The 25,282-nt window shown below is 46.2% G+C and overlaps 1 protein-coding gene across 9 annotated transcripts in view; it reads left to right on the top strand.

Annotated features, from left to right (window-relative positions):
* Positions 1-25,282, top strand: part of TLN2 (talin 2) — a 179,841-nt gene that overhangs the window by 105,754 nt on the left and 48,805 nt on the right. For 5 of the 9 annotated variants that reach the window (XM_083475490.1, XM_083475495.1, XM_083475488.1 and 2 more), the window contains exons 13-28: positions 198-378; positions 1,597-1,710; positions 2,648-2,756; positions 4,078-4,286; positions 6,075-6,173; positions 7,184-7,351; positions 8,450-8,744; positions 10,378-10,547; positions 10,812-10,940; positions 12,062-12,175; positions 15,116-15,229; positions 16,022-16,156; positions 17,030-17,158; positions 18,695-18,797; positions 22,696-22,904; positions 25,152-25,271. In XM_083475490.1, the coding sequence (XP_083331616.1) occupies positions 198-378; positions 1,597-1,710; positions 2,648-2,756; positions 4,078-4,286; positions 6,075-6,173; positions 7,184-7,351; positions 8,450-8,744; positions 10,378-10,547; positions 10,812-10,940; positions 12,062-12,175; positions 15,116-15,229; positions 16,022-16,156; positions 17,030-17,158; positions 18,695-18,797; positions 22,696-22,904; positions 25,152-25,271 (2,398 nt within the window). The remainder of the gene's footprint in view (positions 1-197; positions 379-1,596; positions 1,711-2,647; positions 2,757-4,077; positions 4,287-6,074; positions 6,174-7,183; positions 7,352-8,449; positions 8,745-10,377; positions 10,548-10,811; positions 10,941-12,061; positions 12,176-15,115; positions 15,230-16,021; positions 16,157-17,029; positions 17,159-18,694; positions 18,798-22,695; positions 22,905-25,151; positions 25,272-25,282) is intronic. The other 4 variants (XM_083475496.1, XM_083475492.1, XM_083475494.1 and 1 more) reach the window with 1 other exon arrangement.

The following is a 25,282-nucleotide window of genomic DNA, read 5'->3' as shown; positions in this document are numbered from 1 at the left end:
ACCCCACACAATCTGGCTGGAAACTCTGGGTTCAGCACCCCATTAAACCACAAAGCCTGACCTACTTCACAGGATTGTTGCAAGGAAAAACGGGCAAGAGAACAATTTTTCTGCCTTGAGCTTCTTGGAGCAAGGTAAAAACAAACCAGGGGAAATCCACAACTTTTTGCAGTCGCATCCCATGCTTTCCTTTGCAGATCGACAATCTTGCAGCAGCAGTTCAACCGAACGGGGAAAGTAGAGCATGGCTCTGTCGCTCTGCCAGCTGTCATGCGTTCAGGCTCCACAGGGCCAGAGACCTTCAACGTTGGCAGCATGCCTTCTCCGCAGCAGCAGGTGACCGTTGGCCAAATGCACAGAGGGCACATGCCTCCCTTGGTAAGCAACCCTTTGGTCTTTTCTTATCCTCCCCACCAACACGTAACCTCTTCCTGGTTTTTACCTGGGGTTTTCACCCTTCTGAAAATGTTCTTTCAGAGCTTCAAGACACAAATTGGGGGGTGGGGGCAGTGATGCCACAGGCAGAAGGGTGCTAGGAGCACAGGAAGCAGACTCATAACAGGCCAGGCCATCCATTGGTCCATCTGGCTGGCTCCATGGCTTGAGCTGTGCCTCAGTTGGGGATACTGGCTGTAGAATGTCCTGTAAAGGTCAACTGTGCTTTGGGTTAGTGGAGCAGAGGAGTTAAAACTCTGAATAGCCTGATTTCCCCACCCTATTACTTGCTTCTTACAAGGACACATCCCTGTCATGTCATGCTTCCGGCAGCTAAGGAGCTGAAGACAGAACTGTAAAGGAACAGACTTATAAGTTCACAGCTTCTTACTGCCACTGCCAGCCAAGGATCATTATTCCCGGCTGAGTGGTACATTGAAGCATCAGGATGTTTCCTGTTTAGTTTTCCCTCAGTAAAACCTTTTATTCACATGTCAATCAGCAATTGAAAGCATTTGCTGATGAACTTGGTGTGGTGTCAGGACTCTGGGAGGATTCCGGTCACTTATCCCAGAAGAGATTCAAAGCCGAGTTTGTGTCCTTCGTCTGTGGACAATCATCAGTCTCATCCATCACAACAGCCTTTGTACTGGAAGGTGGCAACCCACCTCAGCTTTCCCCAGATTTATTTAGAAAGAGGAAAAGGTCAAGCCAGCAGTGGGGAGCCTTGGACTCCTGTGCCAAACCTGCCCCCGGGTCACAACCCTCACCAGCCCTGCTTCTGCCTGAGTAGGATGTGACTGTTTCTAACTGAGGCAGCTTTAGATGTGACCCAATGAATAGTTCTGGTGGTGACAGACCGCTCCCACCCACCTGCCCACCCTGATGCAGATATTATCTCTTGCTCTAACAGTTGTTGACAGATTTAGTTGTGGCGAAAATAACCTCACTTGACTTTTCCTCCTCGAACTGCCCAGCACGGATTCCTCAGAGCACGCTCGGCTGATCTTTGTTGCTCTTGATTATTTGACCTCATTATGTTTGCTGCGCACTCCTCGTCTTGGGGGATGAGGTGTCTTTTTCTGAAAATCTCTCCCAAGAGCTCAGAGCTGCCTGTGAACTGCCCCTGGCACCTTTCTCCCCCACCTTCTTCCTCCCTAGACCTCTGCCCAGCAGGCCCTGATGGGAACCATCAACACCAGCATGCATGCGGTTCAGCAGGCCCAGGCCGACCTGACCGAAGTGGACAGCCTCCCGCCGTTAGGAAACGACATGGTAAGTCCGGGGCCAGTTAAGCAGAGCTGTTATGTACTGATGTTCTCACCCTGGGCTTCAGGCGGCAGGTGTGCAGGAGGGGAGGGGGGGCAACACGCACCTGCCATTCCCCTCTGTTGCAGATTGAAGTCTTATCACATGGTAGGTGATGCGCCCCAAAAACTAACCTGCAGTGGAGGACGCCATCTCATCCCATTGCCAGTACTGAACGAGGAATCAGCTGCCAGGCCAACCTCATTCTGAACATGAAATTGAGGGGTGTCAGGGAGGGTCTCATCTTACCCTTTGCCTCAGACAGCAAAATGTATTGGGCTGGCCAAGCAGAAACCTAATGGAGGTGGGCTGTGTGGTAGTTTGCTGATTTCCCCATGGATCCAGATGCCTGCGCTGCATTTTGGCAGGACTTTCAAGAAAATGTTCTTCCGCCGTTATGCGAAGCGGTGTTAAATCTGGCAATTCGCAGCATGCAGTTGGGTCCCCCTCCCTGTAGGAAACAACCAGATTCATCAATCTGTGAACGAGCCCTTTGTCAGCTCTTGTTACAGTCTCACTGGCGCTCAAGTCATAGGTCTGCTCCGCCCCGTTCTGTGTAGATTTTCTGACAGAATCCACATAAATGGCCCACACAGGGCTTCCCCTAAGATACACATCTTTCAATACTTTTTGTGGCACTGTCCTGTGAAATAAACATTTTTCCTGTAAAATACACACTGATACTGTTTTGCATACCTTGAATCTGGAGAAACGCATCATCTGTTGTGTTTGATCCGTGAGCTACTTTGGACTACCAACTCAGGTCTATACACTACAAAAGCAGACTGAACAGATTCCTACCCAATCCCCGCCTCTGACTTGATCCTACTCACTTCACTGTCTCACGGATGCTTCTTTCAGGTGGCTATGCATGTTGAAGCTGACCTTTTCCGTTGCTTTCTAGGCTTCCAGGGTTTGGGTTCAGAACAAAGTGGATGAATCCAAACATGAAATACACTCTCAGGTTGATGCCATCACTGCAGGAACAGCTTCTGTTGTGAACCTTACAGCGGGTGAGTTGGCAGTCGCTGGTGTGCAGGTTCCTCTGCAGTGTCATGCTGGCTTATGGGTCATTCAAGAGCCTTCCCTTCTGCAGATGGCTGCAGACCTTCATGCAGGAGAAATGGAGGACTATGGGTGGATTCATATGACAATGCTAAAACATCATTTGGAACTCTACAAACAAGCCTAAGGAGCGTGGGACTAGTCAGACAACTGGTCCAGATTGCTCACTTGTTATTTACTCTGACTGGCGGTAGCTCTCCAGGGTCACAGGTAGAAAAGAATCTTTCTCATCGCAAATTTGGAGAAAGTGGAGAAGGAAATGTTTTCCTCCCTATCTCGTAACACTAGACTGTGTGGTCATCCAATGAAGCTGAACATTGGACTTATAAAAATATTTTCTTGATTTACAAAAATATGTATGTGCAGTGCCTCTTTTTCAGGTTGTAGAGTCTTTTCTACAGATCAGTTCCATTTGATGTGAAACATTAGTATTGTGTACAGTATAAGGTGGGGGAGGGGGTGGTAAAGCTTATATTCTTTTACTTAGTGTGTTCACGAGGTTTTTGTGTCAGTGTCACGTGGGTAAGTTCTCTTTCTATTCATTTATTATTTTCCCTTGGCAGTGAGAAAGGTGGGAGGGGGCTGGCCATGGTTGGTTGTCTTTAGTTGACCGCAGTGAGAGTTGTTAGTGTGTGGGGGGGGGGGATTGTTGGGTCAGGTTAGCCATGTTGATTCATATGCTTTCAGTGGGTTCTTGTTGTTGGGCTGTTTGTGTAATAAAGGGGAGCTGGTTTGTTTTGTTTTCTTCTGTTTTTATTATGTACTTTGTGGTTTTATTCTGTGATTCTATGCTGTGCACCACCATCTTTGGCTGAAGAGTAGTATACAAATATAATAATAATAAAGTGTCAGTGCAGTAGCACTAAAATCTTAGCACAGAGATGGAGACCCGAAGGCCATTCAGAAGTTGTTGGGACTACAGCTTTCATCAGCCTCGGCCAGCGTGATCAGTGGGGAGGGACAATGGGAGTTGTAGTACAACAGGGCACCAGGTTGAGTAAGGCTTCTATAAAATATAGGCTAGAGACACGGAACCTGTGGACCTCCAAGTGTTTGTTGGAGTCCAACACCCATCAGCCCCAGCCAGTGTGTTCAGCTATCAGGAATGATGGGAGTTGTAGTCCAACAACATTTGGAAGGCAGCAAGTTCCCAAGCCGTGACTTAGTAAACAAAACAAAAGAAAACATTGTTAACTGCTGGTCTCTGTGTTGACTTTAGGGGCTATTCATTTACTGACCCATCCGTGGCTGATCCTTCCTGTTTGGCAGGTGACCCAGTTGACACGGACTACACTGCTGTGGGGTGTGCGATCACCACCATCTCTTCAAACCTCACTGAGATGTCCAAAGGAGTCAAGCTTCTTGCTGCGCTAATGGATGATGACGTTGGAAGTGGGGAGGACCTATTGAAAGCCGCCCGCACCCTTGCAGGAGCTGTGTCGGACTTGCTGAAGGCTGTGGAGCCAACGTCAGGAGAGGTGAAGTCACAGAACTGACTCATAAGCACATAGATCTGACACTAGATACTGGGGAAAGGATATGTTGAAATCTGTGGAAAAATTGCACAGTTGCATTTTTTTAGGGTACTTCCCAATGGCAAGATGATGTTGCTCCTTATTAAATGGTTGGGTAGAGCAGAGTTAGTCAATGCGGTGTGCTTCTTATCAAATGTCCCCAGCCTGGTGCCCTCTAATCGTCATTGGACCTCAGCTTGCATCACCTTCCTTCACCATTGCCCATGCTGGCTGGAGCTGATGGCAGTTGTGGTCCAACTGGAAACCAAAGGAGGGCAGATCGGGTCTTGCTTGCTGGTTCCCCACAGGCATCTTGTTGGCCACTGTGAAAGCAGGATGTTGGAATGGATGGACCATTGGCCTGATCCAGGCTCTTATTGGGTTCTTATTTTCCACATTGACTACCCCTGGGGTAGATAGGGTTTTGGCCCTGACTGGTGGTTTGAATCTTCCTGCCTTCTCCTTTGCCGACCCCCTTGGAATGGCTTTCCTTGGATTTTCATCTTACTAGGTCTTGTCTTGAAACCAATAATCTGTGCTGCTGTGTTGTGTGTGTGCCTTTCTCTTTCTCTCAATCCCCCAAATGACTTACCAGCTGTTAACACACATTCTGCCTCTCCCATGGAGCTCTCCAGAATTTCACTAACTGGGGCATGCTCAGAATTTGCTCATGCTCTCACTTCAGCACAGGGGTCGACTCATGCAACCCAGCAAGGCTTCTGTTAAGCTACAGATGGCTTGAGCTGTGTTTTCCCTGCTGGAATTCAAATCCTGAGTCCTATATGTGTATCATGATTTCATATAGGTGATGCTCACATTAATAATTCCTTTCCCAAAATTTTGCTTCACATTCGCTGTTCTGTAGGATGTAAGGCTGATAGTCAAAACAGGAAGTGCCATATTAAGGTAGTACTATTATTGGCCAACCAGATGCCTGTGGGACAATCACAAGCAGGGTCTGAGCACCGGAGTCATTCTCCCCTCCTGTGGGTTCTAGCAGTATCTCTGTCTCCAACAGTGGAGGCAGAGGCACCAATAGCCTTCTCCTCTATGAATTTGCCTTTTAGGCCCACCAAGACTTCACAAATAGTGTGCAGGTTTTGGAGTTCTCTGCAAGAGTTCTGGGAAGAGTTACTGAGAACCTGAAAGCTTACACATTATTTTGTGACATTTTGGTTCACCTAATAAAGGCACTGCAGGGATAAGGAGTTTGGAATAAGTACTAAGTACCTACCTCTACACAATGATAGTTTTCTCTTGCTTTCCTGAAAATTGATAATGTCTCGCACTTATGGCAGTGAATTCTCTTGTGCTGACTGGCTAAAGTCATGTTCAGTTGTGCAAAGAACCAAACAGTTTTGCAGTCTGGTTTCTATGAGGGAAGGGGAAGCCGTCCGTTCAGTTGGGATTAAAACCTTGCACATTTATAGGTTGAAGACCTAAGAAGTGATGTAGGGGCATTAATGGGACAAGGAGGCTCAGAGGAAAAGAGTCTGAAGAAAAGGTGTAAAGTTAATAATAGACTGAGGATGGGTAGATGAAGATTGAGACTTAAAGAAAGAATTTCCTGGCTGATGATGATGCCTTGTGTATTTAGGCTATGGTTGGCTCAGCTCATTTTGGCTAAGAGGCCTGCTCTGTGCAGCAACATGCTTTGTCGATGTTCTGGAAAACAAGTGATCTGAGAACCTCACCTCCTTGTATTAGCCTGGTAGCTTAACTTCATAATCTCTTTCTCTCCCCCCTAACTAGCCTCGCCAGACGGTCTTGACAGCAGCCGGGAGCATCGGGCAAGCCAGCGGCGAGCTTCTCAGACAGATCGGAGAAAATGAAACCGATGAACGATTCCAGGTGAGGGCATCTCCTGTGCTGTTCCTTTTCCACCTTGGATCTGAGTAGAACATTGCTGTGAGCGTGTATAATTCAGAGCCACACCTCCCCTGAATAAGTTTTCAATTGGTTAGGCCTGTGAATTTTAGCTGATTATTCCATTACTCTGTTGATTTAAATTTGCACATGGGCAAAATTTGTGTATGGGTAAAGCAATATTTCTGAAGCAAGAAGCATTTTCATTTGCTTTTGTCTCTAGATGTTATACAAACACTAGGCAGTTAGGAGATTGGTCCAGGAGGTTTCGCTCCTGTTTATGACTGAGAATACCTCCTTTAAGATGGTGCATTTCAGGTTCGGACTTTTCAAGCAGTTCTGCTTTATATTTATCAGCTGCCCTGTTAATCAGGAATGCCATTTTTAGCCAATTAAAACTGGTTAATGTAACCAATTAATCAATTAAATATTGTGGCCCCCATATAAATGTTTTCAGTACCATAAGTACATTTTCTGTTCTTACCTTTATCATCATCATCACCACCACCATTATTCCTAACTTCTGTCATTATTATTTTAAAAAGAGTGTTTTGGCTTTTAGCTTTCAGAACAGGAGAAGGGCTGTAGCTCAGTGGTTGTGCATCTGCTTTGAATGCAGAAGGTTTCAGGTTCAATCCCCGGCATCTCCAGATAGGCCTGTGAAAAGTCTCCTGCCTGAACTCCTAAAGAGCCACTGCCAGTCAGTGTAGACAGTTTGGAGCTCGACTGACCAATGGAACTCAGGGTGACCATATGCCCTCTTTTTTCAAGACACCCCCCCCCCTTTTCATGGATAGAGTCGTCATAGCGATCCATAGTTAAAAGCAGAAGTCGGCAAATGTGTCCTATTTTATGCTCTTCAAAATCTGGCAACCCTTTCTTTGGTTCCTGTGTTATCATTGGCATACGCTTTGTGATGATAAAATGATGTGTTTATGTCGGAGATAAAAGTGAACTAAGCATGAATCTCTTCCTTGACCCTCTGCCTTTTCCAGGATGTGTTGATGAGTCTTGCCAAAGCAGTCGCCAATGCCGCCGCCATGTTGGTGCTGAAGGCCAAGAATGTGGCCCAAGTGGCCGAAGACGCGGTTCTGCAGAACAGGGTGATCGCTGCTGCCACGCAGTGTGCCCTCTCCACTTCTCAACTGGTGGCCTGTGCGAAGGTGCGACTCTGGTGTCGGTGGGAGGTTGGAACCCTTGCAGAATAGTACATCAGTAGCTCCTCATAGACAGGAGTTTGGCACAAGGCAGAAAGAGACCCAGAGAAGTCGATAAAAAAGGCCCCAGGAGCTGTGATAACCACATTGCAGAGGGTTGGACTAGATGACCCTCAGGATCCCTTCCACCTCTGTTGTTCTATGATCCATGAACACATCTGGGGCTGTGCTGTTTTATTTAAAATATGAGCATCACTGGAGAGTGCAAACTGTTTTCTCAATGGATGCTGACAATATCTAGCACAGCCTTCAACATTCTGATACCGTCCTAATGTGGATTGTAGCCATTGGACCTGCTGAATGAGGCTGATGGGAGATACAGTCCAGCAACATCTGGAGGCCCCCATTGGCTCCCTCTGGGTTGGGCTGCAAGACAGCAGTGGGCCCAAGACCTCCCACCGCCACCTGTGTATCCTGTGTAGCAGGGTTTTATCCTGTTGATCCCACCCCTCAAATGGAGTGGCTTACAAAAAAACAGACACACAGGCCTTTTCTGCCATGGCTCCCCGTTTGTGGAATGCTCTCCCCAGGGACGTTCATAATAATAATAATAATAATAATAATAATTAATAATAATAATAATTTATTATTTATACCCGGCCCATCTGGCTGGGCTTCCCCGGCCACTCTGGGTGGCTTCCAAAAGAATATTAAAATACTATAATACATCAAACATTAAAAGCTTCCCAAAACAGGGCTGCCTTCAGATGTCTTCTAAAAGCCTGGTATTTTGAGGTGCCAGACAAAAACGTTCCTCTTTGACCAGGCCTTGGGCTGATCAATATTCTACTCTACAGCCTTTTGTGGGAGTTATTGTTTCTACTTATTTGTGCTTTTATCTTGTATTCTTGTTTTGTGAACCACCCCGAGATCTGTTGATGAAGGGTGGGATATAAATCTGATAAATAAAATTCATTGGGTGTCCTTGGGACATTCAGTCCCTCTCTCGGCCTAAATTCCCACACAGAGTTGTCGTCAAGACTAAGTGAGGGCGGGACAGCCAGCTCTCCTGTGTCCAACGTGGTGGCTGTGCTTCCGTTACAGGTCGTGAGCCCTACCATCAGCTCCCCTGTGTGTCAGGAGCAGCTGATAGAGGCCGGGAAGCTGGTGGATCGTTCTGTGGAGAACTGTGTCCGAGCCTGCCAGGCGGCCACAGACGACTCCGAGCTGCTCAAGCAGGTCAGCGCAGCTGCCAGCGTGGTGAGCCAGGCCTTGAACGATCTCCTGCAGCACGTCCGCCAGTTCGCCAGCCGGGGGGAGCCCATTGGGCGCTACGACCAGGCCACCGACACCATCATGTGTGTCACTGAGAGCATCTTCAGTTCCATGGGGGACGCTGGTAAGCTGCTTGAATGCGGCAGGTCAGCCTTGATTGGGGCCAAAGGGGTGGGGGGTTAGTTTTCGTATTGCCCTTGACCCCCCTCGCAAGGTTGTTGTACGGATTATATTCAGTGCTCTCTAAGTACCTGGCGTTGTTATTGTTTCCAATATTTGTAGATTGCCATTCACCATTATAGATCAGTAATAAAACGATGCCTCGGTCACATAGTGTGGTGTTTAAAACAATAAAAGGCCACAGGTAAGAACGTGAAGTTGACCTAGTACAACTTACTTAAAATGCCTGCTAGAATACAGTGGTACCTCGGGTTACATACGCTTCAGGTTACAGACTCTGCTAACCCAGAAATAGTGCTTCAGGTTAAGAACTTTGCTCCAGGATGAGAACAGAAATTGTGTGGCGGCAGCGGGAGGCCCCATTAGCTAAAGTGGTGCTTCAGGTTAAGAACAATTTCAGGTTAAGAAAGGACCTCCAGAACAAATTAAGTACTTAACCCAAGGTACCACTGTACAAGTATTGTATGCACACAATGATAAATACTGTATATACAACACTAAATGAGTGTAAAGTCAGGAGCAATGTTTGTTACAGTACATTGAGGAACATTATTTATTTGGAAATGCTACATCCCTGTCCTTCGGGAAATAGATACATGCTCAAAGAACTTACGAAGATCCGACTGTGCTTTCCACAGTGGCCCACCAGGTGTCATTATGGGGAGCCCCCAGTGGGACCCGAACAAAAGAGCAGGGCCTCTCCCCACTTGTGATTCCTCCCAGCAAGTGATATTTGGAGGCGATACCTGGAAGTAGTACAAAACCACTTGCCACCAATAGCTTCAAGAATTTGTCTGGTCCTCTTTTAAAGCTGTTTCTGCACAGCCCATGTGAAGGAGCACCTCCTTTCATCCTCCTTAAATCTTCCAGCATTTGGCTTCCTTGGGTGGTCCCAGCTGGGTTCAAGAGAGGGAGAAAATATAGCATGTCTAGAATGGTGAAAGATTGAGTAACGGTCAGATATTTGTTAATATGAAAATCAAAACTTTGCACAATCTAAACAGAAATGAAATGATCCTGTCATGGCAAGTTGATTTGATGGGAGGTTTATGAGCTCTTGGGAGGATCTTGTGAAGAGCCACACCGTCAGATGGGGATGCCTCCAGGTGGTGCTGCCACAGCCTGTGGAGGTAGGGCCTTTGCTGTGGTGGCCCACCTTTTCCCTGGGATTGTTTCCCCTCAGAGCACAGTCTGGCCCTGCCCCGGGTGACATCTTGGCACACTCTTGCATTCCCATGCCTTTGATGGGCTTTCATTTATGTAGGTGCTTCTAATTCACTTCTCTCTGCCTAAGTTATTAGATGCGTTTTCATCTTATCATGGCAACACTTTGTGTTTGCAACTGTAGATGTATCTTTGTACCTTGTAATGTAAAGACAGTTGTGAGGCGGGGCTACAAAAATGTTTTCATAAACAAATAGATGTGACTAAAACAGCCTGTGGTGTTTTTGAAATGTGTTCCAAACATCCCATCACGATGGTCACAAGAGTTGGTCAGGGAGGACAGGGATGTGTCTGAACTGAACACTGAGGGATAAAGGAGAGATAAAAAGCAGATTTTTAACTCAATACTGTTGTAGGTGAAATGGTACGGCAGGCCAGGGTCCTCGCTCAAGCAACTTCGGATCTCGTGAACGCCATGAGGTCGGATGCTGAGGCAGAGATAGACATGGAAAACTCCAAGAAACTTCTGGCAGCTGCGAAACTTCTGGCTGACTCAACAGCCCGGATGGTTGAAGCTGCAAAGGTACTCAGCACAATTTGCCAGGTTGAAGGGGAATTATGGATTGATGAATTAGAGGGATGGCTGGATTAGATAGGTAGATACATTTAGATGACATTTGCATACAGCATCTAAGTAGAAATCCCTGCAAAACATGGACGTTTGAAGTAGAGCATCAGGAGTGTTCCTTTTCAATACTGTAAGCGGCAGCGCTTCAATCTCTCCCCCCCCCTCTCTCTCTCTTTCTCCTATTTCCTCTGTGTATGTGCATGTGATCAATTCTGCCAGGGAGCTGCAGCAAACCCAGACAATGAGGACCAGCAGCAGAGGCTTCGCGAAGCAGCTGAAGGTCTGCGAGTGGCCACCAATGCAGCCGCTCAGAATGCCATCAAGAAGAAAATCGTCAACAGATTAGAGGTCAGAATACAGCCTGGGAACCTGTTCTTGTTTACCTTCTCCAATCAGGCATATCACCAATTTCACCAGTCTGGTGGCCTCCAGATGTGTTTGATTACAACTGCAGACTGTGGGGCTGATGAGGCCCCCACCCTTTCCCGCTTGACCTGTGGGGCTGTTTTGACCGTAGCACCCCTCCCCATCCACCCCTTGATGTCAGGCACATGACAGGTAAAGCCACAGCTGCAAACAGCGCTGAATTCAAGCGGCAGCTGCAAAGGAGCCCACCTTTATATCCATGGCTTTGCCTTGAATTTGGCACCTTAGCCTGCAGTGCTACTTTCAGCCGCACTAGATGCCCTCTGTCACTCCTGCATGTGTCCAGCCCCTGCTCAAAGTTGTGTGGTGTGGAAAGGTACCAAATTCAAACAGCACCAAAGGTAAAGTTGCAACTACAAAGGAGCAATCGCAACCACTGTCTGAAGTGTTCCTTTGCAGCCATGCATTTACATTTACTGTACCTGTCATGTGGCATCAGGTGATTGACAGGTGGGGGGCTGGCCACTTTCAGATCTGGCTCTGACCAAATGTGGTTGCCCACCTGTGAACTACAAATCACATCAGCTTCAGCCGTGATGGGCTGAAGGGGCACCATGTTGGCGAAGGTGTGCTCCAACATAGCCTGGAGGGCAGAGAAAAAAGCATTTTGTTTTCCTGCCCAGCTGACAAAATCACCTTCTCTTATCCACTGCAAGACTTTTATGCAGGTGTAGACAGACTTCAGGCTAATGGGATCTACTTTGTTCCTTAGTATAACCCCTGAATCCACCATAGGCAGCCAGGTGCAAAACAGTTGCAAAGGGGAGCTGATATATACTTATAATTAAGGGAGGGTGACTTCAAGCAAATGGTCAGCCCAGCATTTATTTATTTTCAATAACAGACTCTCTGTCCTTTTGCACACAAATAAATGCCTCCAGGGCTTTCTTCATTTTGACAAATAAATATAAGTATGCATATATGTTGCAAGACAGAAACTTACAGGTGTGTTTGTAGAAACTGATCTGCAGCAAATCACACAGATTTTCCCATTGCTCTCAGTCTCTCTTACCCTCTGCTTAATTGTATTTCCTTTTTTCCAGGTTGCTGCTAAGCAAGCAGCAGCAGCTGCAACTCAGACCATTGCAGCCTCACAGAACGCAGCCATTTCAAATAAGAACACAGCAGCCCACCAGCATCTTGTCCAGAGCTGTAAGGTAGGCTAGCTTGAGATGGCAAAATACTCTTAAGCACCACTTTCCTCCTCCCCAACCAGAATGACCAGCACTCATCGATGGTGGGAGTTGGAGTTCAGCAACATTTTTTTAAAGGGCCACAGTTTCCCCATCCCTGGTCTAAGGGAATCGGGGCAAGAGGGTGCTGCCTAGGCCAGTCTTCCCCCAGCCTGGTGTCCTCTCAGTGTTTTGGACTGCAACTCCTATCAGCCCTGGCCAGTGCAGGTTGGAAAAAGCTGGCTTAAGCTGAACTAGGAGAGACATCTGCACAACTTTGGTTCTTGATTCACAACTGAGCATGGACACTGTTTTCCCCCCTTGCTACTCAGTAACCACAACCTCACACCATTGTTTGTACCATGTGTAAATTTATGCACACCTAATAGGTGAATCCAGTTAATCCGCCAAGGTTTCTTTAACTGAGTGAGTAGCCCTTTTTCTAAGTTTTCTCATCCATTGTCCAACCTTGAAGCATGACAGACAATTCCATGGATTTCTGCATGCAACAGAAGTGGCAACAAGTCTCATCTTCAGGGCCACAAGAATACCCTCTGCTCACACTGGAGAGAAGTTGGCTTCTAGCCTAGACAATCAGAGGCAACCTGAGGCTAGCTGTTGGCTGCAGTTGATTCTGCACTGGCAGCCACCACCTTTATCTCCGCTGCTTGGAGGTGAATTGCAAGGTGTCTGGTAGCTTTATAAGGAGGCAGGAAGCAGGTCTGCTGGCTATTATTAGCTGTAGCTCTGTGGAATCCCCATGCTATATCTCTGGGGGTAATGAAAGGCCATTTGCTTCTGGGTGTCCGCTGTTGGAAACAGAAAGGTGGACTAAGCAAACTATTATTGTTGTTGTTGTTATTATTATTATTATTATTATTTCAAATGTTTCTTATCTGCTCTTCATCCAAAGTTTCCAGGGCAGCACACCAAAGTGTAGATAAAATTATTCACGCCCAATTTACTGGGTGACTACTGTAGTCCATGTGTTGGTAGCCTTGAGGTTAGATTACTCAATGTGGGGTGGTCCTTGGTCCTGGTTTGGAAGTTCTAGCTGGTACTGAATGTGGCAGCCAGGTGGGAGCTTCTCGGCCTTTTGGCCAAGATCAAGTGGGTGATGGGAGCTTCTGGCTGAGAACATGTGACATCATTGTTAAAACAGCTGCACTGACAGACCATCTACCGCTGAGCCATGTTCAAGTTTCTTGTATTAATTTACAAAGCTCTAAACAACTTGGGTCCAGGGTACTTTGAGGGCCACCTGAACCCTTCTATCCCAGTTTGATGACTGAGATCATTTGTAGGAGCATCACTGGTCATTTCCCAAGTTGGTGAGGCTAATCTGACAAGGAATTGAGCCATTAGTGTCATCTGCCCAGTCCTGTGGAATGCTCTGCCACTAGAGATTTGGCAGGCGCCTTCTGTGCCAACTTTTGAACACCTAATGAAAATGTTTCTATGCTGCCAGGCCTATGCAGGCAATGAAGAATACATCCTTCCACAATGGTTTATCAACTTATGTCTTAACTTTCTAATGGTTTTCATTGTATGGTTTCATGTTTTAATGCTGTATGTCATAAAATATGTCATAAAAATACATCAGTGTAAAACCAACAAGCAAACATAAAGATATGAGCTAAGCTCAAAATCAGAAAATGAAAGAGCAGTGGAAGGCATAAACACATCTCATAAAATGTCACAGTACCCAAGGGAGTCTTTACCTAGTGCTGAAAGGACTGCACCAGGTGTGTCTCTTTAAGGAGGGTTCTCCCCTCCCCCCCAAAAAATCAGGGTTCCGCTGCTGAAAAGGCATGTGCCATCAAGGCTGGTGTTGTGATATGGGAAATCCCATCAGCGCGCTCTCTCTCTCTCTCTCTCTCTCTCTCTCTCTCTCTCCCTCCCTCCCTCCCGCCCCTCAATGATCATTGCATGTGGTTTTCTTAGACTTCTTTTTTCAAGGAGTTACAGTATGGAAATTATGAGATGCTGTTGATCATTGTGCATAAGAGATTTGGTTTTTGTACTGCCAGAGGTCTGTCTTCGTTCCAAACAAATAGCTCATGGCGGAATTGAGGCAAAGTGGGAGAACGCGAAACATGCTGGATGCATATTTATAATCCCAGGGCTTAATGCTCTGACAGCACAGGACAGCTCTGCATTTATCTCAGATCCCTGGGTGGTACGATAGCACTGCTGTATCCAAACAAATCTGTGAAATGAGCTCATAGTGCACTCCAAGGGTAGCATTTTTTCCTTTTCTGGCGATGGTTGCCTGGGCAATTAAAGAAAATCCTGAGGCCAGAACTGATCATTGCAGAGGTGCAGAAAGAAGGCCACATGTTGTGCTGGCAATGTGCCACATCTTTGCCCAATCCATCTTACACAAACACAGCAGTCAGGACTGTACACACAAAGCCCCAGTCTCAAAACTGCTGATAGCTCGTCCTTAGCAAATCGGTCCCAGTGCAGCTTTTTTGAGGGGGCTGTTGAGCATCCAGTCGGAGTAAATAAACTGGGGAAGGCATAATGTGTAACAGATGTACCTGTGCACATCGTTCTCTATTCAGTGGTGCATGCATATGCCCTCGCTGGACTGGACCATTATAGGCAGAGTTTTGACTTATTTGCAGAAGAGTTGCCCTGGACCTTTTGGAACAAAATTAAGAGGACACTGACTGGTAGTAAAAAGAAAAAACCCCAATTTGTTCTAAAGCTGCTGCTTCTGAGTATGCAATTCTATTTTAATTTTGTTTATTTGTTTCAATTTTGTCGATTATGTTTTAAAGCAACAATTTTTTTTTTCTACTGGTGAATTTTATGGTAGAATCTTAAATAACTCTTTGGAACTTCCTTGCAGCAAATGTGTGTGTAGCTGGGGATCCTGTTGAATCCTGAACGTTTCTTCCCTCTTTCTGTTCCCTGCAGAATGTTGCAGATCACATTCCACAGCTTGTGCAGGGAGTGCGCGGAAGCCAGGCCCAGGCAGAGGACTTGAGTGCTCAACTTGCACTGATAAACTCCAGCCAAATCTTCCTCCAGGTACAGTCAACAAGAGCACAGAACGCTAACCCCAGCCTGAGTATACTAGCTACCAATTCGTTTCTGGGCCCAATTCGAAGTACTGGTTTGACTTGTGAAGCCTTACGCAGCTCAGGTACCCAGTACACCTCTCCCCACGTGAATCTACCCAGACCCAACATTCTTCATCTGAAGCCCTCCTCTGTGTACCCTTTCTGAGGATGGCGCAGACGATGTCAACACAAGAGCGGGCCTTCTTACTGGTGGCTCCCAGCTTATGGGGTGCTCTCCCTAGGGAGGCTTGCCTGGAACCATCACTCCCTGTTTTTAGGTGCCAGGAAAAACATTTATATTTTCTCAGACCTTTGGCTCTTAATCTTCTGCTTACCTTCTAGTGGGGTGGGTGTAGCTGGATCTGACACAGGGTGTTAGATGGTTTTATGTTCATTTTTGTATGGTGCTTTGAGGAATTTTTGTGGGGGGAGGGAGGTGGACTAAAAATTTATTATTAGTAGTAGTAGTATAGAAACCAAGAAAATATACTTTCATTCAGAAACAGTTTTTCATTTTGAAACAGTAATTTAATTCACAGAGGTTGCAATCCTATACCTGCTTACCTGGAAATAAACCCACTGTGTTCAGTTGGATTGAGGGTGGGCAAATAGGATTGCACTTTTAGGCTTTTTTAATCAGGTGCCAGATCTAATCTGGATTCTTTGAAATGTTTGTCTCCCTGGTGATGTTGCATGCATAAGCTCCGTGGTCAAATGGCCAATAGGTACTCTGCCTTCTCTTCTGTCATTCTCTAAATAGCCGGGGAGCAAAATGGTGGCCTCTGCTAAAGCAGCCGTGCCTACAGTGGCAGACCAGGCTGCGGCGATGCAATTGAGCCAGTGCGCCAAGAATCTTGCCACCAGCCTTGCCGAGCTAAGGACTGCCTCCCAAAAGGTATGTAGCCATCCCAACTCTTGAGTAAAGCATTTACAGACGGGATGGGGCACCTGTAGCCCTCCAGATGATGCCTTGACCGCACCTTCCATCATTCCCAGCCATCATTCAGTAATCAAGATGGCGGGAGTTTCGTAACAGCTGGAAGGCCACAGGTTCCCCATCCATGTGACTCTTAATTCTCAAAGTAACTCTTACTTTTGTATCATAGGGTACATCTCAGCCACACAAATGTTTTATCTACAGACATAAACACACTCTCCATCCAGGCAAGCATTATCCCAGTTCATGGACACATTCCAGCCAGGCTTTAGATTATTAGTCTTGCGCTGAAACGTCTTGAATGTGCCTCTTTTCCATTGCTCACTCTTCATGTATTCAGCAACTCATGGATTGTAGCTGAACACCAGAACTGGCTCCATTGAAGCAGATAAAACTGAAGAAGTGTCTAGCTCATGGGTAGTCAAACTAAGACCTGGGGGCCAGATCTGGCCCAATCGCCTTCTAAATCCAGCCTGCGGACGGTCCGGGAATCAGCGTGTTTTTACATGAGTAGAATGTGTGCTTTTATTTCAAATACATCTCTGGGTTATTCGTGGGGCATAGGAATTAGTTCATTCCCCCCCAAAAAATATAGTCTGCCCCCCACAAAGTCTGAGGGACAGTGGACTGGCCCCCTGCTGAAAAAGTTTGCTGACCCCTGGTCTAGCTGAAGCATTTGATCTGTGATGCCTTCTTTCCAACATGTGTCTGTTTTAATGTGGCAACTCTTGAATGCTACCTGTGGACAGGGTGAGCATGACTGTTAGTCAGAATGTTGGAGAGCAGCTTTGATAATAAGCCTGTTTTCCGCTTCATCTTTCTCCTGCCTAGGCGCACGAAGCCTGTGGACCCATGGAAATCGACTCTGCTTTAAACACTGTTCAAACACTCAAAAATGAGCTTCAGGATGCAAAGATGGCAGCCATTGACGGGCAGTTGAAACCACTTCCAGGAGAAACGGTAAACAGGACAGCATTTATCGTTTGTGTGTTGAATTTGTAAACCACCCTCATCTGAAGATCTCAGGGCAGTTCACGGCATAAAAATACAAAATAAAAACACAAAAAATAATAAAAGCAAGAACAAGAGCAAAAAGTAAAGAAAATAACCCCTTCCAAGCACACAAACATATATATTTTTTAAAGGGGGTGCTAGATGGTTGAACAATTTCAAGTGCGCTTGAAACAGAATAAACAAAACAAACGGGTAGCCGTAGGACAAAACGGTCTTCATTTTCCTCATTTTTTATGGGCAGCCTTTCCTGAGTCAGATTGCTAATACGTTGTGACTTGTGACTTCTGCCAGATTCTAAGCCGCCTCCTGTATCCCAAGTGGCTTCAGTGACAAGGAGTGGTTATTTATTGAATTTCATTACCATTCTTCAACCAAGGATAACAGGGCAGTTTACAGTTTATCACAGGGCAGTTTACAATATCAAAACCACAAAAATATATACATAAAATATTTCCATCTACAGCCATTCCTAGACCGGACCAGGCCACTGTTATGCTAGGTATTCTCACGACTGGATTTCTGCAGTGTGCTTTGCATGGGCCTGCCCTTGAAGGTGTAGCTAGTGCAGAATCCTCACAACTGGATTACAGTTTGGGCCTGGCCCCTGGAGACCACCCAGAACCTACATCTGATGCAGACTTCTGCAGCCTGTCTACTGTATGATGCTCCTCGGTGGAGCCACAGAACACTTTCAGGAAATACACTATCTGCCTAAATGCCACGGGGCCTGGTTTAAGGTTTTGACTTTAGTGCATACAGACCTGAACTGCTTAGGGCCCAAATACTGGAGTGTGCCTTCCCCAGTGTGTCCCAACTGGAGCCCTGGTGGTGGTACCACTGACAGGCATTGTCCATTTGGCAGTGATACAGAGCAGGGCCTTCCTTTAGTGACTCCTAAATAATAGAACTCCCCTCCATTGGAGATATGATTACCACCTCCCCCTAGAGAAGCAGGAGGATGAGTAATAAATAAATAAATAACCAATCACCTAGAATGGCCCACTCTGCCAGGTAGTACATCTCCAAAGTCTCAGACAGAGATCTTTGCATGCAGAGTTGCCATTCACACCATTGGTCCATCTATGCTTCCTTCAAGCAACAGCCCTTTGCTGAGCCCATCCATTTCCTGAGGTTGTAATCTAGATGGCTCCCACCTTTGCAGGTCCCACGGGTGCCTACGAGTGATGGGGCTTTCTCGGCATGGAGCTTAGGCGGTGGAATAGTTTCCCTAGATCTATTTCTGTATTCCTTTTGGCTCCAGGTGAAAACTATTTTATTTGAAAGAGCTAATAGCCAGGATAACTTGAAAACTGAATTGTATCCCATAGTGTGGGCACTACTCCTAGAAAGCACTGCTGTGTGCAAGACTTCTGTGGTCAGTGACTGCAATGTTCCATGGGCTGAGGGACAGGAATGTGTGTGTGTTGTGGTGGGTCGTGATGTTACCTTTGCTTAATGTTCGCATCGCTTTTTTGCATTCAGCTTGAAAAATGTGCTCAGGACCTGGGAAGCACCTCCAAAGCAGTCGGTTCTTCAATGGCCCAACTGCTGACCTGTGCAGCACAAGGCAATGAACACTATACAGGTAGGCCTCCACTTGCAAAGCTTGGCAGAAGAAAACACACGTTATTTATATCAGCAGCTCATTGACTATGGCAAATGTACTGGTGTTACTGTACAAGACAGTTTCTAATTTTTTTTCTTGCTTTGGGGGGCCCTTGTGGGGATGAAGAGTGTCATAGCAGTGTTTGTATAAATAAATAGCAGTATTATAAGAACATAAGAAGCGCCTACTGGATCAGGCCAAGGCCCATCGAGTCCAGCATCCTGTTCTCACAGTGGTCAACCAGATGCCTGTGGGAAACCCACAAGCAGGATTTGACCACAAGAGCCCTCTCCTCTCTTGGGGTGTCTCTCAACTGGCATTCAGAAGCATTGCTGCCTCCAGCCATGGACGCAGAGCAGAGCCACAATGGCCAGTAGCGACCAATATCCTTCTCCATGAATTTGTCCAGTCTTCTTTTAAAGCCATCCCTAATAATCCCTAAAGTTCCCTAATAATATTTTATAGCACTACCCAGCAAAGCACACCCTGCACATTATCTCCAGGAGGAGAACTGGCTGCCCAGCTGTTCTCATCTGTTTGCTCTTCTGGTGGTTCTTCTGATGATCTGGGGCTGTAGGCAGCTCATGTGCTCCCTCAGTTACTTTTCTGCTCTGAATGTAGCCTCATCTCTGATTTACTGTGTTGAGCTACATCAGAGGTAGCCAGGATAGTGTCCTCTAGATGCTGCTGGGCTACAACTCCCATCAGCACCAGCAAGGATGGTGGGGTTTGTAATCCAAAAACATCTGGAGGAAACCACATTTGGCTACCTCAGCAACAAGTCCAGCTCCTGACTTCGGTTAGCTAACTATCCTCTTTTTGAAACCCTTCATTTGAATTACTGGGAACAAGTTTCTGGCAGGGGGGAAAATATGCATTCTCAAGAAGACTCGTGTGTGGTTCCAATGTGACATGAATATCCATGTACCTTCCTCCCTTAAAGGACGCTAGTTGTGTCCCTGTATCAAGAAATGAAAATGCATTTGATACCAAAGCGTCTCCTTCAGTATATGAAAGGCTTGGGGAATTGCCCTTGGGGAATTGCAGGCTGAATGGCAAAAAGGCTCTTGTAGCCATTAAAATGCTCTTGTGTCAATTACATTCTGTCTTCAGTGCTTAGTCCAGTTGGGGATTTCTGAATCCAGCTGATAAAACTCATTAGAGCAACTTTCCTTTTGGTAATGGGACTGAACAGATTTCGGTTGCACTTTGGCTTTGAAGTGGATATAATTGGATTAAGATGGCTCTGTGCTTCATTTCAGATGCAGAGTCTTGGCACATGGGAGCTGACATTTGTGCATCAGTAACAATTCCTAAAATATGTAATTAATTCTGGAAGGGGAGGGACCTATATAACTTTCTTTTTTCTTGTTCTGAATTACCTGTGAAAGATCAAGAAACAATTTTTTTAAAAAAAATATGGCATTAAGAAACCACTCCATTTTGGGAAATGCTACCAGACCACTTGGCTGGCTGAGAGGATATATTGATTAACATGCTTCTTGTCTGCTACATTAGCTTTGCATTGGCATCCAGCTATGTTTGGAAACATTGACTTGGCCAGACACCTATGCTTTGCTGACACCCTTAATCAAGGGTGGCTAATCCCCAGCTCAGGGACTTGATTCCCCTCCCCCCAGCAATTTTTTTTGCTACCCCAGTGACCTCACCAATTATGACAGCAGCAGGAAAATTTACCTTATTTTAAAGTGGGCATGCAGTTTAGGCAGGCAAACCCCAGTGCCCTGATGCAGCTGGAAATTGCCCCCTCTCCTTCAACATAATTTACTAGCAGAGAGGGTGATTTGCACAGCTCTGGTGAGAAGAACAGGCTGTGGATCCTCTGTGTGTGGGCGGTATAAAGTCATCAGAGGGTTGGCCCTCTTGCTAAAAGCTGTTCACTATCACTGCTATTAATTTTTTTTATTTGTTGTGATCCAGGTCAGGGATCACGTTTGTTTTTGTAAGCAGAAATGCTCAGCTTGGAGAAAAGCCAGTTGGTCGTAAGTCTCACAGTGTTGGTGTAGGATTGCAGCAGTAAGGCTCCCACATGGTTTGAATGCTCTTCACTTGGGAGAGGACAGCTCCTATATTTGTTAGGCTGGAAGCTTAAAGGGTTTATAACTGTAGATATTTATCATCTGGAAAGCAAAAATGTACCCAAACAGGCCTTGTTATTTTGTCACCTTCCTCCTCTCTGCAAAGGAAGCATTTCCCCTTCTTTCTTCCCTCCTCCTCCTCTTCGCTTTCTCTTCCCTGTGAAAGCTCACCTCCAAATTGGGGCAAGCTGGGCAATTGGAGGCGAATCTTCCCAGTGACCCTGGGGGTTGCTCAGTGCTATAACAGCCAGGGTCTCAAGAAACAATGCCATGGCCCCAAAAGAGCCTTCCATTAGATTTTTCCCAAATAGCTGTCCCTCTGTGCCATGTTGCAAACTGCTTTTGAAACAGGTCAGAAGATTCAAAAAGCTGTTTACAATGTCAAGGGCCCTGGCTGGTTAACAGAGGGTTATGGGGGTGTGGCAAGTGGAGCATAGAAGCTTATGCAAAATCTTGGGCACTCAGTGGACCAGAGCGTTTATTCTTGATGAGAAATCAGTTCCATGCAAAGCCCCAACAAAGCAGGCTACTGGTATCTTTAGCTCATCACTTTTCAGTCTGTGATGTTGTGGTAGTTAGGCAAGCTTTTCAGTGAAACAGAAACTACCGTCAAGTTGGGTGGTTGAAGAATCTTGTTTAACCCAGAAGCTTGCTATTGTGGAAGCAAAATTCCAAGGACTAGCAAGCACCAGGATCAGGCTGTAGGCAGGTAGAAGACAGGTGGTCCTAATCCTGGTGTCCCTGCTGCATCTGCACTGGGTTGGCTCCAACCGACCTTGGAGATTTGTAGCAGGTGGGAGCATGGGATTGGCTCTGTGGCATCACCTGGTGACCAGAAGGCATCTCGGCTGTGGAGACAGTGGCCTGGCTTGAAGGACTTGCTGTTCCTTTCTCTGGTCAGCAACTGCAATGGAACAGGGAACAAGCTTGGAGTCCCTACTCAGTCTGACACTGGCCATGTTCCATGAGCCTGGTCAACCACTAAGAGTCTGCTGAGGTCTGCTCTCTGTGTCACTCTCAACATTTGAAGTATGGCAGATTGGCCTGGGAGGTGGGATTTTTCCTGTGTTAGTGAGTGAATCAGTGGACACAGGTTTTGCCAGCTGAGGCTTATGGAAGTTGCAGCCCAAAACATCTGGAGAGCTCCAGGCTGTGGAAGAATTGAACCTAGCTGAATCGCTGGATTTTATCACATTTCAGACTCATCAAATCCCATTTGGTGCCTTGAATATTTCATGAAATGAAAAAAATAATAATGAAAACTGAATACTTTTACGTCAAAAGGTGAAAGGGCATGTATAAAAAATCAGTCCACATCCCCAATGGGTTTCTATCCTCATAGATGCTGGTGAGGAATTCTCATTGAAAATGAGGTTATCCCACTTGCTAATGGGGAAATTTGCTCTCTGTGATCTGGAAAGAGGGCTGGACCAATCTGTCAATATAAGTTTCTGTCTCAGTTCCTCATTTTTCAAAGTTGAAGTCCCGTTTCCCCTATTTTCTGCATCCACATGAAAATAGTTTTCATGTAATTTCTCATAACTTGCATTTTTGCAAGCAGTTTTTCCTAATGGAGTTCTCTGCATTATTTTTCACTACTTTATGCATTTTTGTAGACCCTTTTCGGTTGGAGAACACACCACAAAATCCAGAACAGTGCACATTTCAGAGACTAGCTGTGTTTTGGTTCTCGTTGTTTCGTGAAATGTGAATTAAAATGAGAAACTAGCTGGTCCGAGCTGAGTATTACTAATATGCTCAATGTGATCTTAATTTAGGGGTTGCTGCCAGGGAGACGGCACATGCCTTGAAGACTTTGGCTCAGGCGGCCCGAGGTGTTTCCGCATCCACCAGTGACCCAGCGGCAGCCCACGCAATGTTGGACTCTGCGCGGGATGTCATGGAAGGCTCAGCAATGCTCATCCAGGAAGCAAAGCAGGCTTTGGTGGCTCCTGGCGATGCAGAAAGCCAACAGAGGCTGGCCCAGGTGAGGCTGGGTGAAATGGAGAGGGATTTGGGGGGGCCCACTGTGCTCTTGTTCAGCCCCCATTCGCTGCAGCAAAGTTTGTGCAGGAGACTGTCTTGGTGGCTTGTGCCCTGTGACGCCCATCCATCCATTTCTCCTTCTGCTGCCCTTAATGGTGCCTGGAATCTGCCACCCAAGGCAGATGCCTCCTTCTTTCTCCAACCTGTCTCATTCCCATGAAGCATTTGTCTTGGCTCCTTCAAAGTTGATCTCCATCTGTACCTCCGCCAGGGTAGGGATGGAGGAGTTTCTTGTGGTCCATGCCACTTCCATCTTGCCAAAGCAGTTGCCAACGCCCACACCCTCTTGGTGTTGAAGGCCAAGAATGTGGTTCAAGTGGCTAAAGACTCAGTTCTGCAGGACAAGGTGATTGCTGCCCCCATTCCGTGTGCCCTCCGCTCCTCTCAGCTGGAGGCCTCCCTCTGGTGTTGGGGAGAAGAGCTCTTATGGATGGTCTGTCAGTAGCTGCTCAGAGACAGGTGCTTGGCACAAGGCGAGGCCTGGAGAAGTCAATGAAAGAAGGCCCTGGAACTGTGATTCTTGCATTGCAGGGGGTTGGACTAGATGACCCTTTGGATCCCTTTCAGCTTTGTAGTTCTATGATTCTATGATTTCTACATTATTTGGTGAAATATTAATATTTAAATCTGCACGTTGTTGCAGAGCTATGCTTTTAACACACGCTTTATCTCAGTGTACATCTTGCTTAAAGTACTTTCCCATATAATATGGTAGGGGTGTTAGCCCAAATTAATATCTTTTTGAGCTAAGAAATGCATTGCAAAATTCAGAGAAGTGTGAAAATCAAAGGAGAATTGTGTTGTGATTCATATATTAGTCCAATTGCTGCAAATTAGGTCAGTTGGCTTGAAAATCTGGTCCAATGCAATGCTCCTTCCTCTGTCCATCTGGGTGGCGTGTGGCTTCTGCATGGTTCTCTCCTGCCCTCCCTTTGCCTCTCCTCCGCTGTCAAAATTCAGATTGTAAGCAACATGACAGCAGGGATTTCTGACTGCTGATGCCTATCTAAGATGCGAGTACCACGACCTACTTTGATTATTATTCATTTAAAAGATTTTTTATACCCGATGGATGAAGACAGCCTGACAGCCCCTGCCTACAGGTTCACTAGCTGAGAAGGAACTCAGTTTCTGGTTCAGCCTTCCAAGGAGATAGAGAGAGAGAGAGAGAGAGAGAGAGAGAGAGAGAGGCTACTATGGGGTGCAGCTCTCATCTCACTTTTCAGGCCAAGGGAGCTGGTCATGTGGCCAGCATAACTAAACCGCTTCTAGCACAACAGGACACCATGGCGGAAGCCAGAGCGTATGGAAACACTGTTTACCTTCCCGCCGCAGCGCTACCTATTTATCTACTTGCACTGGTGTACTTTTGAACTGCTAGGTTGGCAGAAGCTGGGACAGATCAATGGCAGCTCACCCCATCATGCAGATTCAAATTGGTGATCTTCTGATTGCCAAGCCCAAGGGGCTCAGTGGTTTAGACCATAGCGCCACCCACATCCCTTTTAAAAACATACATATACACACAATATATATATATTCCACTATATCATAGAAAAATCAGAGTGGTTTACAATAATGTCTATATGTATAATAAACATTTAAAACATAGACCATCAACTAACCATTATGGAAAGATGTATTTTTATTGCCTTCATAAGCCTAGCAGGATAGAAAAATTTAAAAGTTGTCATAGAAGGCATCAGCTGAATCTCTCTTGGCAGAGTATTCCACAGGACTAGGCTGATGACGCCAAAAGGCTTGGTTTCTTCTCGTTGTTAAATGAGCTTCACCAACTTTGGGAACAACCAACAATGCTCCTGCAGATGATCTCAATAATGGGGCTGGGATATAAGAGTTCAGGTGGTTCCTCGAGGCACCCTGACCTAAGTTGTTCAGGGCTCTGTGATTTAATGCAATGACTTTGAACTTAGCTTGGTAATAGATGGGCAGCCAGTGCAGATGTTTTAACAATGGGGTCATGTGTTCTTGGCCATGTGTCTCCACCATCATTCTGGAAGAATTTAAGTCTCTGAAAACTTTGTCCCTGTCCCTCATCCTCCTGGAATGTTGAGGCTACTGGCTTGTGGGGGTCTGGTACTGGGGGGGGGGTGCACTGCACACATGCTCAGAGATTGTAGGCAGCATTAATTAAATTAATCAACTTTGCCATGTTTTCCCCCTGAAGGTGGCCAAAGCTGTCTCCCATTCTTTGAACAACTGTGTGAACTGCCTTCCTGGCCAAAAGGATGTGGATGTAGCGCTGAAGAGCATTGGTGAATCCAGCAAAAAATTGCTTGTGGAATCGGTGAGATACTT

This window comes from Podarcis liolepis (assembly GCF_965112155.1).
Source record: "Podarcis liolepis genome assembly, chromosome: 14".
Classification (NCBI taxonomy): Eukaryota; Metazoa; Chordata; class Lepidosauria; order Squamata; family Lacertidae; genus Podarcis; species Podarcis liolepis.
This window is presented reverse-complemented; position numbering and strand designations above follow the sequence as displayed.